The sequence below is a fragment of the Procambarus clarkii genome, chromosome 31, assembly GCF_040958095.1.
Source record: "Procambarus clarkii isolate CNS0578487 chromosome 31, FALCON_Pclarkii_2.0, whole genome shotgun sequence".
NCBI lineage: Eukaryota > Metazoa > Arthropoda > Malacostraca > Decapoda > Cambaridae > Procambarus > Procambarus clarkii.
In genome coordinates, this window is record NC_091180.1 from 18,008,939 (window position 1) to 18,022,816 (window position 13,878).

Consider the following 13,878-nt stretch of genomic DNA (forward strand, 5'->3'; position numbering starts at 1 on the left):
AAAAAAGAGGGGGCAAGGGCAGAAGAGGCAAGGGGCGATAGGCAAAGAAAAAATGGGGGCGATTGTGGAAGAGGGTGGGAAGGAGGTAAAATGAGTGGAGAGAGACCCAGGCACCAGTAAATTACCCCATCTAGTAAATTACAAAAGATAAAATGCAAAAGCCAAAGAGAATTATATTTGGAGAAACTGTTAACAGCTAGAAGCATTACTTAAATGGAGTCAAACTCTCAGCCTGGTCTCCTCGCAGAGTTTTACGACTGCAGGATACTTCAGGAAGTCTCATAGTGCCTGTTCACCAAAGACTTCTCTAGAGCTCTTCTCATTAAAAGCACAAAATGGCCACACAAACTGAACCCAAAAGATGCAGTATTACAAACCTATATTAACATTTCTGCATCAACTGCAGGCTGAAAATGTTAATTCAGTAAATTAAAGTTAATACTTACCCAATGGCATTAATGGAACAAAATCTTATCGGTGATCTAGCTTTCCTCAAAGCAGAAAAGTAAACAGTAGAAATGCTCTGCACAGAAGTGACTTTAGGCACTGTAATTACATTACTTTACTCCTCCACTGTTCATGTATCGTATTTTTATGTGTACGCTTGCCTAAATAAACATTATTTATTATAAAGGCTCGAGCTTTTAGCAAGGCGTAGATTGTTTTGCAACGGTTAAGCTCAGAAAAATTGCTATATAATGTTACTAATGAGAAATACACATTCTTAAATAATCCCAGGATTATCTACTCTGTCAATAAGTATTTGAAATAACATTTAGTGCTACTTTCACCTTCAATTGTGCAATGAACATCAAATGGAGTTTAATACATTTCTGCCTAATAAATGAATTTAAATATTAATAGTGATCAGATGCAGGCGATGAGTCACAATAACATGGCTAAAGTATGATGACCAGACCACACACTAGAATGTGAAGGGACGACGACGTTTCGGTCCGTTCTGGACCATTCTCAAGTCGATTGTGTAACGTCGTCGTCTCTTCACATTCTAGTGTGTGGTCTGGTCATCAATAGTGATCAGAGTTGGCCATGTGCCTAAGTGATTAATGTAATTTGTTATATCATATAAAAGACACCCAAAATAATACTTTGATAATTCCTTAGATGATCCATTTACCTGAGAATAAGTAAGTAAGTAATTATCAAAAGAAGGCACCAAACCGGGAAGGCTATGTTTACCTGAGATTAAGTGCTTTTCTATGCCTGTACCACTATTCAGATATTCAACCAGCAAAAAGAAGTTGATTACTTAACATACCAGTATTTACTTACTTGTCCATTCCCTTGGACTGGTCTGTACAGCAACGGCCTTGCTTACTGTAGAGTTGGCATTTAATCTCCCGACAGTAAGCGATCGGCCACCGTTCCTTCACTCTGTCCTCATTTTTATATATAACAGGCACAGGCGAACAAAATAAGTAGCAAAGGTATGACGGATTTAAAAATACTGGTGAAATAAAGGTTACTTAATTGCTTTTATTAAAATTATTAACAACTATGGACATACTTTGGTGATTACTGTATTTGCATTGACTTGTATGCATACCATCAATGATAGGAACTTTAAGAGCCCGTGGAATATAGTTTAACTCCAGAGATACATTCACTATTATCCAGATACACAGAAATTGTACTACACTTTACAGTGAAAATTGTGGTATTTAATATAATGTTCAACAAACCCTTGAGGCACATGATACTGGAGTGGCACTAGAATAAAGTCGATGACATTGAAGACACGGATTGAACATCACTGCATCATGTGCCTCCTGGGTTAATATTCAATTAATACTAGTTTTCCTAATTTCTAATTAAAGTCAGGCCTTTCACCAATGATAGGGCATTTCCTGCCAAAGCATATCATTGATTTGTAACTAACAGAACACAAACTTAAGGCTGCCATTATCAAAATATAGTGACATCTGTATCCTTTCTTTGCTACAGGAAATGTCATTTTTCTTGTATGAACTACATATTCTTGTTCTTATTCTATATACAGTATTCTTGTATGAATTTTTTTTTTTGGAAAAAGCTATTTCTGAAGAAAATTAGTTTAAAATAGATACAGTACATGTCCAGACAAGTGCACAGACAAACTTATTCTATTAACTCTGTAATCCATGGAATAAAGCACTTTTCCAATAATATTCCACATATTTTGTACTATACAGTATATGCAAACTCATTGCTCGCATAATTCTCGGCAATTTGTCTTCATAATTTTTATTCACACACAAAAAAAAAAAAAATCATTTCAACCCATAATCTTTGGAACTTAACATACACTGTATACAAACTTGCCAATTAACTTCATAAATATTTATATCCCTTCTCAGCTACTACATAAACATTGTGTCACAGTTTATATAGAAGGTTATATATCTGGTATTAAACGAATATGCATTAATTTGTATTAAAAGCTGTCTGTTGTTAAGTGGGGGATAGGCCTCTAGTGACTGCACACCTTAGTAGCTGGGAGAGGGAACTTTGGACCTGGTTAATAATGCTAATGAAAGCAATACCTAGGTTTTTGTGATTTAGAAAAGATAGTGAACATTTAATAGGAATTTTACATCATATATCTTAAGAAAATATGCAGCCTAAGTTCACGACAGTTAAATGTGAAAGTTGGACTTGGGAATAAATATCATAACAATAAAAGCAATGTGGACAAAGATGAATAATACAGATCCTGTATTATTAATAATCTAATTTCTTTACATAGCACATGAAAAATCTAACTACATAGTAATCTGCAGGAACATTTCTTGCCTTACAGTATAACCAAGGCCCCTTCTTTCTAACTATAAATTATAATACTGAGTGAAATTCTTAGCCCAGAGAGTTTTCCTGCGCTAAGTGATAAGTTATTATAGGAGGCACTCTTAAAATTGCTGTAATACTCTTCACATTATATAACAGTAAATCAAAGGAATGCTAATTATATAAATGATTCCTGGTTTTATTCTGCTGTATTTTGAATATCTCAATTCTGTGTCTCATAGTACAGGTAACTCCATTCTCGACTCACAATTGGGGGATCATGGGTTCGATTCCCGGGTGGGACACACGCTTATGAGTCAGTTGGGTACCTTTCCTTGCAGCAAATGCCTCTGTTCACCAAGCATATAGGTACCTGGGAGTTTGGCTAGTGTTGTTGAGTTACATCATGCAGAGGATCAGTAGTTCGACCTTGGGGTACCTCAATACAAATCTAAAGTCCCTAGGCCAATGACTGACCTATCCCATGATGCAACCCACAACAGCTACCTAAACCCCAAGTACCTATTTACTGCTTGGTAAACAGAGGCATTATGTGAACAGAAACATACCTAAACTCTTATTCTACACAGAAATTGAATCGGAATCCATTTGGTTGGGATCCGACTACACTAAACACTGCATTATACATTTTGTTTTAACACAAGCATAGTTTGCTGAGTGTTTCTTTTATTTCCCAACTGCTTCAAAAGAATAATAATACACAGTTCACTTTCCTGCACTTGCTTGAGAGACAGGACAAGAGAGGATATGATTTAGGTTTTCAAGTGGGTAAGGGGCATAAACAATTGAGATATATGCAGTACAGGCATCAGAAACTGTTGGAACAGGCCAAAACCCACAATAATGGATAAAGATGTAGAATAAAAATATAAAAATTTATGATGGATAAAGGGTTTGGAATGAGGTTCTGGATGAGTAGAATAGCCTTACTGAAACAAAGTTTAACAGACTTCAAGAAGACTGATATGTATATGGATAAAAGGGTGTGGATTTAAATGGAACCCGCTTGCTGCAGTACATCTTAACTCTTTATTCTTACTCTAATGTTCTTATATCCTATAATGTAGCCGACTTAAAACCAGGGATTCACTGCACATAACATATAATACATCATGTTCTCAATATAAGAGATAACCAAAGAGGAAAATGTAAACGGGTCAGAGTGCCTTTATGTGACCAAACTATAAGTGTGCATTTAACTACATTTCTTGCAACAGTACAACAGTTAACACTTTACAGATGCCATTAAATTTTCTGAACACTTGTTATCACCCAGGACTGACTTTTTCAAATGCTTGAAAAATAAGGCAGTCAAAAGGTACTGCTCAGATATGAGCCTTTTGTACTGTATTAACTATAAAAAAAAAAAAAAAACTTCTCCAGGTCTTACATTTAGTAAGAAATTTTAATTAACCCTTTCACTGCTCAGGGGTCCTGAGGACATTTACACCCCTGTGCGCAAGAAAAAAAAAATTCTAAAAAATGATTTCGTCTTCCTAAAATGTTAATTTGTGTTCTCTGAGCACGGGAAAAAAAAAAATCGTAGGCGACATATTTTGGGCGCAATTGACCGAGGAAGTCTGGCAAAAAGTGGGCATTGACAGAGTGGTCGTCAGAGTCGGTCAGCGTCACCCGCACTGACAGGTGGGAGTTGCCACAAAGATATTATCACTTAATTATTTCTATGTCTCTGATTTTTTCTTAGTTTTTTGCAGTAATATTATTCATTAGTGTGTATTGTAATATATTTTCATAATAAAAGTGGTGAATAATCGCTATACTCAAAAGTATGGTGTGCATATTAGTGATTCAATTATTATGTTCATAAAACAATAAACAAATAGTTTTGCTGCTATTACACTCTATACACAGGTTATATGTAAGTATCTGCATGTTTTGTTCACCATAACGAACCACTAAGTTGGTATAGAGAGTCGAAAAGCAACGAGGAGTTACCGCCACACACCAGCCAGCCACTCATTGCCACACCCTCAACAACGCCTCACTCGCCCACTTTTTCCTCCCACCATCCTGTTTTATATTTTATTCACAATATACAGACATTATATACAGTATAAGAATCTACATGTTTTGTTCACCACAACTGTACAACTAAGCTGATATAGTTAGTTCAGGCACTAAGAGTCGTCGCTATACACACAATCAGTTGGCGGCTCCCTCACTCATTCAAGGTCACACGCACTAAATTTTTCTCCCCAACATTACTGTTTGCAGTGTTATTACACTATATACACATATTATATATAAGTATATACATGTTGTATGCACCGTAACTGTACACCTAAGCTTGTAGAGTGCCCAAAGAGCATAGTGGCCTCCCTCTGCACAGTCAGACAAATCATGCAGACGACGTCACCTCCGTCACCCAAATTGCTCCTCCCAGCATAATCCTTTTGCTGTTATTACACTAATACACACACTATATATAAGTATCTACATTTGTGTTCACCATAGAGAACCACTGAGTTGGTATGGTGAATGTAGACAATAACAGGTGACCACACAGTCAGTAAACGATGCAATCTCCCTCCGTCCCTCAGCATCACTCCTCCCACAGCGCTAATTATTACAACAATCCTGCTATTATCACAACCCTGGTTATTTATATCACAGTCAGGGGTCATCTGTAATATTGTCATCGCTAAATAATAGCAATTATATATGTATTTTGACATTTTTCGGCAATGCTGTGGTCACAAGCTGAACAGCAATGCTGTTCGTTCATGCTGCATGGACCAACCTTGGTTGCACCAACAGTACTGTGCCTCTCACACCTGAGAATATTGCCCACGATTTAAAAAAAAATGGCGTCTGTTTACAAGAGCCCTGAGGAAGCTAATGTGAACCCCGTGCCATTTGAATCGTGCCTGGCACCCTATGGCGTATATGTACGCCATGCGCACCGTGGGACATTTTACTCAGGGCGTATATATACGCCATGCGTAGTTTAAGGATTAAACAGACTAAGAATAAACAAATTAGGAGCAACCCATAGCTATGTTGCAGCGTGGAAGCCAGACAAATCCACCATGACAAGGATACATTGCTTAGTCAAGAAGACCTGGGCAATACAGCCACCAGTAATGGAAAGACAACTTATTTTACTGTCCTCTCCTGCATCAAATCATCATAATATATGTTGGGATGTTGCCTGGAGCTTCTAGTGTTTGTTTAAGGTCATAGTAAACACTGTTTTCATTGATTATAACCTGAAGATACTTGTCATTCAAGGGGTCATATTTCTTTAATACACTAAAATGAACTGGAATCATTCCTAATTTTTAATTAATTTCATTCAAATGCCAATTTTTTGTAGATCCTGGGTGACTGCAATCACTGCCTTCTAATATGTTATATAGTCCACATGCTCCACTGTAGTTCAATAGTGATTCCAAAAGTGTTAAAAAAAATTTACAACACATTTTAAAATAAATTTCCACTTCTGAAAGCAATATCATATGCTGGCTACCTTGTAGCATGCTGTCAAGAAAGACTTTACCTGAGAAGGTTGCAATACTTGTATTGCAAGGGATTATATTGTAAAAGCAATATCTGCAAAGAAAGGAAAGTGGTCAAAACCCCTAAAGAAATTGCCTTTGAAAATTTCCTTTGTGGTTATCTGCTTAAATATCATTCATCATTTTTCTCACAATAAATATTCTCAAACACTTGTGTGAATATATATACAGTACAGTATATACAAACACACTTGTGTGTATGTATATACAGTATGGTGTACACAAAAGTAAACATGTTATAAAATGTACAAGAAACAAATGAAAAGTGAACAAATAAATACATAAATGATGAAAAACACTAATTTTGTGGACACGAGAGCAATTTGCTTATTAACAGAAGAAAAAAGCAGCAAAGAGCAGGGACATTACTTGTTGTAGAGTCGAGATGCGTTGATGGAGCCGCACTGTAGATGGGGCAGTACGGGCACTGGTACGACCCACACACCTCACAAATGTCAAGCATTGCTAGTGGTGTGGCATTTATCATTACCATTTCAAAGTGTTCTGTCAGGGAGACAGGAAAATGGAAAGGTGAATTATTAATACTGTTAATTAAACATTCTTGTGAAAATGTTTAAGAGAAAACAAACCCTTAAAATAACAAGTCTAAATTTTATTTACATTTTTCAAAGCTTTTATCTTGTGGATTGAAAGATTTAATTTAATTAACAAGAGGAATTTTGTTCCTAATTTGATTTAAGTCTAACTTTGCCACCTCACTTATGTAAATATGCAAATTATGCATTAATCCTGCCTAACATAGCTAAAACTAGACCAAAGTTAATAATTCATGTAGTTAATCTAATGCATTAGCATTATTGTGGGGTTGACTAATTTTGAAAATAAAATGATAAACAAACCAGTATTGAATATACTGAAATGCCCTTTTCTGGGTAAGTCCAAGTGTCTCCTTGAGGCTATGTCACTGATATAGGTTACCTTGAGGTGCTTCCGGGGCTTAGCGTCCCCGCGGCCCGGTCGTCGACCAGGCCTCCTGGTTGCCGGACTGATCAACCAGGCTGTTGGACGCGGCTGCTCGCAGCCTGACGTATGAGTCTCAGCCTGGTTGATAGGTTCCTAATACCTTGTCACATCAGTCATAGGCATCCTGTTGGCCTACTGGAGACCAGTCAAAATCTGGCCCCTCCCTTGAGAAGCATGGGGAGCAGGGGAGCATTATGATTACCCCGCACCGAGAAATCAGACGGGACAATACAGTACAGACAACTCGTGGATCATGCAAATGGATTAAGCCCCGAAACAGCTAACAGACACCGCAAAAAGAATCACTCAAAACAAAATATTTCACACAAAACTGCGTACAAACACCTGCCTTTCCAAGTGCTCGTGCACAAAGCTGCCAGCCAACAGTGTTCCCCGGTCATGTCTGCACCCATCAGTCCGCTGCAGATGGGCCATGAACTGATGCACTGGTAGGAGGGTAGGGAGTCAGAGAGTAACTGGGCCTCACCCAGAAAGGGGCACTTCATTACATTCAACACTGATTTTCTGAACCTAACCAATAAAGAAGGAAGAAATGGTATATAACAGCAAGGATGAGAGACGGAAGTTACAAAGCTGATGAAGAAGAAACATCAGACTGGGAAATCCAGCCCAGGACAAAACAAGCACGAATGAAACCAGGAACAGTAACCAGATACCTAGCTGCTTAGACCCTATTAGATCCCCAAAAGCCTCCAAGCTAGAATATTGGTGCATGACCCATTAGCAAAAGTAGCAGTCAAAGCCACAAACTTACAGGGTGGACAAAGACAAACTCTTTAGCACGGGTGGGACACGAACAAGGGGACACAGGTGAAAACTTAGTACCCAGATGAGCCACAGAGACGTTAGAAAGAATTTTTTCAGTGTCAGAGTAGTTAATAAATGGAATGCACTAGGAAGTGATGTGGTGGAGGCTGACTCCATACACAGTTTCAAATGTAGATATGATAGAGCCCAGTAGGCTCAGGAATCTGTACACCAGTTGATTGACAGTTGAGAGGCGGGACTAAAGAGCCAAAGCTCAACCCCCGCAAGCACAATTAGGTGAGTACAATTAGGTAAGTACAAATATTGTGGGCATGAGGGTATACCATAGGGTGGCTAGCTTTTTTGACAAAATAATGGAACAGACATGCCATGGAGCAGGGAACGAAGAAAACTAGATCGACATACAGAACATCCACCAAAGCATAACTGATGGCGCACAAGTAATGATGAACCTCAGCTACCGGACATAACTGATAATGTACCCCAGCAACATAAACCAAGCATCAATTACCAAGGAATCCCTCTGGAAGTCAATACTGTAGTTTCATTTTTTGCCAGAAAAGGAGATGGATGCAGGTGAAAAAACTGTCCACCAGGGCCAAAAGAATAGTCCCGACACCTCTGGAAGAGAGTGAAGTTCCGCAACTCAATAACCAGAGGCAAGAGCCAACTAAATAATACCTTAAGAAAAATATCCCAGACTGAAGCATCAACCATGAACAAAGGGGAAGAAACAAACACCAGAGCTAGAGACCACCCAGGGGAAGTGGGTTGAAAACTGGTTAGTGGATTATTTTCCAGGGGAAACTAGGATAAGAATTAACATGAGCTTCGGAACTTGAAGGCTCTAAACCCGTTAACAGGCATCAGAAGTTATCTATTTCTGTAACCACCTGTGTTAAAAAAAAAAAGTGCAAGTGTGTGAGTAAGTAAAAGTGTGAGAAAGTGTAAGAATACACACAATAAATACCCATACAACAGCTAACATTATGTAATAGTAAATGATAGAGAAAGAGAAGCTTACCTGGAGCAAACATCTCCATAATTGTAGCAGACCTGATGGCTGTGAGGTTTGCTGCAGGATACCATCGTTGTATGTCATAGCTGAAGCACTGCATTTTGTCCGACGGGATCTAAGATATGAAATGAAGGAGTTATCTGTGTCACTGGGTTGTACTTCAAGTAAAATACACCTTATAGTTTGTATAGATGATGTATGCTATACTTAGTACCAGTGATGGAAATGGAGGGGATAATTGTATGTATGCCATATATACCTCCTTTTGAATTTCCAAGTTTTATGTTTATGTAATTATGAACATATTGATTAGCTATCCTTTATCAAGTTTTTACCAATTACCTTTTTATTTGTTAAAATTATAGATGGATCCCTCTTGAGTTCTGCAAGCATAACCCCTAGATACATCGCAAGTGTACAACTAGTTCCCAAAACCCATTTTCATCACAACATAATACCTTATTCTTGCAAGCCAGCCCATCCTTCTGGTTTTGGTAGTACTTATAGTAACTAGGAATATTTTAGTTTGTTTTAGCGTCATTTATTTTAAAACAATTCCTTACTAGTCAGTATACTACTATCTAAAAGATAAGAACGTACAAATTCTGAGTATAGACGGTTGTCATAATAGGTACTATCTAAACAGAAGAATGGGTGGTTCAAGCCGAATAACAAGAAAAATGTAACTTATTTCTATCCATGTGTTGCATTTTTACAAACAAAATTAATAGTGGTATGATTATTATGAGAATAACCAGGGCTGCACCAATCCCAGATGCCAAGTTTCCATGTTTCTTAAGACATACATCATAGAATTACAAGCTCTTAAGTAATGTTGGATATTTATCAATCTAAAGTTATATCCAGGTATGTGTACTGAATGTCAAGTTAAATATTTTCCAAAGAGAGTTTATCCAACAGAGAGATTTTGTTAAAATTTTAGGGGAAACTGTTGCATATACAGTGGTGACAGTTCTATGTTCCCTACAGAGTTGTCCCAGGGCTATGTTGCTTATAGAGTGGTGTCAAGGCTATGTTGGCTATAGAGCAGTGTCAGGGCTATATTGGTTATAGAGCAGTGTCAGGGTTATGTTGGCCATAGAGCAGTGTCAGGGTTATGTTGGCCATAGAGCAGTGTCAGTGCTATGTTGGCCATAGAGCAGTGTCAGGGCTATGTTGGCCATAGAGCAGTGTCAGGGCTATGTTGGCCATAGAGCAGTGTCAGTGCTATGTTGGCCATAGAGCAGTGTCAGTGCTATGTTGGCCATAGAGCAGTGTCAGGGCTATGTTGGTTATAGCGTCAGGACTAAAATGGCTATAGTGGTACAGTATCAGGGTATGGTATCAGCAAGTGAGCCCTCTCGGAGCTGTGTTTGATCATTGTGAATGAGGATTCAGCTTATTTTGATTATAATTTATTCAGTTTTAGATCCTCCTACCTTGTGTTTCCTACCTCAAGGAAAACTAGAGTATAAAGTATTGTGTGATAAATTTTAATTTTGATGCTTTTAATCACAATACAAATTATAAAAATATACAATTGCCACCATAGATATAATAAACATAGTAAAATATTTTGTTGCTACTCTGTCATTTACATATACAGTACTGTATACCTTGTAGGTGATTTTGTGCAACAGCATCAATTTGTTTTTGTTAGAGAAAAGTCCAAGTTTCTGAGCACAGGCCACTCAATTGGATGTCGTGTTGGTGTCATGTTGTTGGTGGTAATTGGGGTTGGATGTTGTGTTTGTGTTGGATGTCATGCTCGTGATGGATGTCGTATTGGTGGTAGTGGTAGTGATGAAAGTACTAATGACGGTATTTCAACGTTAATTACTATACATACTGTATAGCATAACCAAATACAGCATACTTAAGCGAACAAGCTTGAATGATCCCCAAGCCAATATGCAACTGAAAACTCCACACCCCAAAAGGATTCGAACCCAGATAGCCAGGAGCGCTATGCACCTTGATGTACCTGGTACCTTAACCACTAGACCATACAACTGTACAGTTGACCATACAGACTGTACAGCTCCTGGCTATCTGGGTTCGAATCCTTCTGGGGTGTGGAGTTTTCAGTTACAGTATTCTTAAATAAAAATACAGACTAATGCTATATTCACATTTCAATAAATTAGGTCAAATATTAAATTAAATATTTGTTAAACTACTGAGCATCTTTCTAAACACTCGCACTTCATGATGCTTTAATACATAATCCTTTAAAAATGCTGTACTCACAAAATCAAACTGCCAGAAAACATGTGTCTTGGTGCTGTGTACATTTCGGATTTGAGGGAAGCTGCCATTTTGTTGTATCACTGAGACAGCTGTCTCAGCTAAGGGTTGATAAAATACATAACCAGTAGGAACTTCCACCTCTACCATGGCTGCACTGCTGGTGTGTCCATCTTCCGTTGCAACCCATCTGTATGATAAATGCAGCATTTACTTAAATATAGACTGTATTTATTCATCTAAATATAATATTGTATGCTGTAGGTACTGTACAGCAATAAATTAACAAGTCGAGGAGAGTATTAAGTTTTGCCTTTGCATTAGGATCACTAGACCCTGGTTCCTCCAAGACTATCCACTGCGTACTGCCACCAACCACACAGCCTCTTGAACCAAAATATGGAAGCAAGCATGGCAAGATTTGAGGTGGATCATAGTGCAAATGACCGAGTAAGTAGCACTTGGGCACTTTCTGCAATTGGTAATAATTTTTTATTTACAATCACATTTAGCATAATAAGCATCAGTGATTTTTGGCAGTTATATCTAGTGGTTTAATTATTTATCATTAAGGCAGTTTATGTAAAAGTTCAAGATGGCTTGACATTCAGTGCCGAGTTTAGTAAATATACACACGACAAAATGTGTTTTATAGCATCTCAAATCTTGTGTTATATAATGATAGTTTCATTATTTAGGCAAATTTTCTCATGCTAATACAATACCATTTTGTGCCTCCCTGAATGCAAAATACAGCACAAGATTTTTCTCTCTAAGAATAATTTTATGAATGAGAGATCATAATGACTTAGCTTGAGGTATGATATATTAATAAATTAATATGCCGCTGAACATTTTTTAATTTTTACTTACATAATATACATTTTTAGATTGTCATATTTTTCCTATTTATTATTTTAAATGTTTAATAAATTTTACACACTTTTTTTATAAAAGTTTATAACATTTATAACAATTTGCTTCCTACTGGCAGCATTTTTTTCCCCCAAAGTACTGAACTGTTTGCAGAGAATAGGTCACAACAACATAGCTACAAACAATTTTTTGAGATATATATACAAGAGTTGTTACATTCTTGTACAGCCACTAGTACGCGTAGCGTTTCGGGCAGGTCCCTGGAATACGATCCTCGCCGCGAAGAATCGTTGTTACAACCAAGTACACATTTTACTGTTGCGTTAAACAGAGGCTACAGTTAAAGATTTGCGCCCAGTAAATCCTCCCCGGCCAGGATACGAACCCATTACAAAGCGCTCGCGGAACGCCAAGCGAGTGTCTTACCACTGCACCACGGAGACTGACAATATCCCAACTTCCACACATAAAATGAAAGTAAAGACATTTCAGTCCGTCCTGGACCCTTATTGCATCACAAATGTTTATGGCAGGTCAAAATGTTGTCAATTTCATTTCACATGTGTGGGTGGGGATAAGCGTTTCATACTATGGCTATTACAATTAATAGACCTTACAATAATTCTCCCATATATATTCCCATACTTCATACTTATGTACCGTACTACTTTTTTGTTTTATTATACAGAAAACAGAAAAGGAATTCAGTATAGAATCACTTGACATCTGTTGTAAAATAATAAATAGACCTCTTGGCCATTTTCTGAAATTATTTTAGCTTATTAAACATACCAAGAATAATATTGACAAATATTTCCTTACTAATAGCCAAGAAAACTTACCTGGCACATACAGTTGTGGTAACAATAGATTTGTTTCTAAACTGATGATACTTCTCCAAGACATTTAGATCAAAGTATTTCTTGTGTGGCTGCTCAATGGAGCCGAGAACATCCACTCCCCACGACACCTCCAGTTGAGCTATTGCCTGTCCCGACCCCTTTGCAACCAGACTCGCATGGCCCCATATATTCTCTAGCTGCAGAAAAATATGGTTAATGCTATAAAGCCTAAAAAATTGATACTGTAAAGAACAAATTACAATATAATTGCAGATATAAATAAAAACAAAACTATCACATTAAAGATGTGAAAGTGGGGAATTTGTTTTTTTCTGAACCAAGTCAGACTGAAAAAATCTTGTATGTTTTGGACATTTTAAAAATGTTGAAAAAAATAGTACAATGATAAATGTCAAAATAAAGAAATATTGGTATATTTTTGAAGGTGAAGAAAGACCCAATTTATGTTTAAGGGTTAAAAACAACATTTTCAATTGTAATCTATATCCTTTCTCAAGGTACTGTATGCAGTGTTCCAATGGAACATACAATGGAGAACAAAATATTCAGTACCTTGAAAAAGGATGTAGTTTACATCTGGAAATTTGTTTTTTAAAACACAAACGAGGGTCTTTCCTTCACTTTCATTCAAACACTACAACATTTTAGCAAGTTTCTCTATAAATTTTCTAAAACTGAAGTTGAAAATACTCAATATATATCAAAATATGACCAAAAACAAAAAGCCAGAGTTGAATGTAATGAAATGCCATTTTCT

The 13,878-nt window shown here is 37.2% G+C and overlaps 1 protein-coding gene across 1 annotated transcript in view; it reads right to left on the bottom strand.

Annotated features, from left to right (window-relative positions):
- Window positions 1–1,477: 1,477 nt before the first annotated feature.
- LOC123758874 (CD109 antigen) overlaps window positions 1,478–13,878 on the bottom strand; it is a 69,006-nt gene continuing 56,605 nt past the window's right edge. The window contains exons 32-35 of the mRNA XM_045743641.2: window positions 13,101–13,297; window positions 11,386–11,572; window positions 9,142–9,250; window positions 1,478–6,848 (exon numbers count right to left, since the gene is read on the bottom strand). Coding sequence (XP_045599597.2) covers window positions 6,643–6,848; window positions 9,142–9,250; window positions 11,386–11,572; window positions 13,101–13,297 — 699 coding nt within the window. The 3' untranslated portion in view covers window positions 1,478–6,642. The remainder of the gene's footprint in view (window positions 6,849–9,141; window positions 9,251–11,385; window positions 11,573–13,100; window positions 13,298–13,878) is intronic.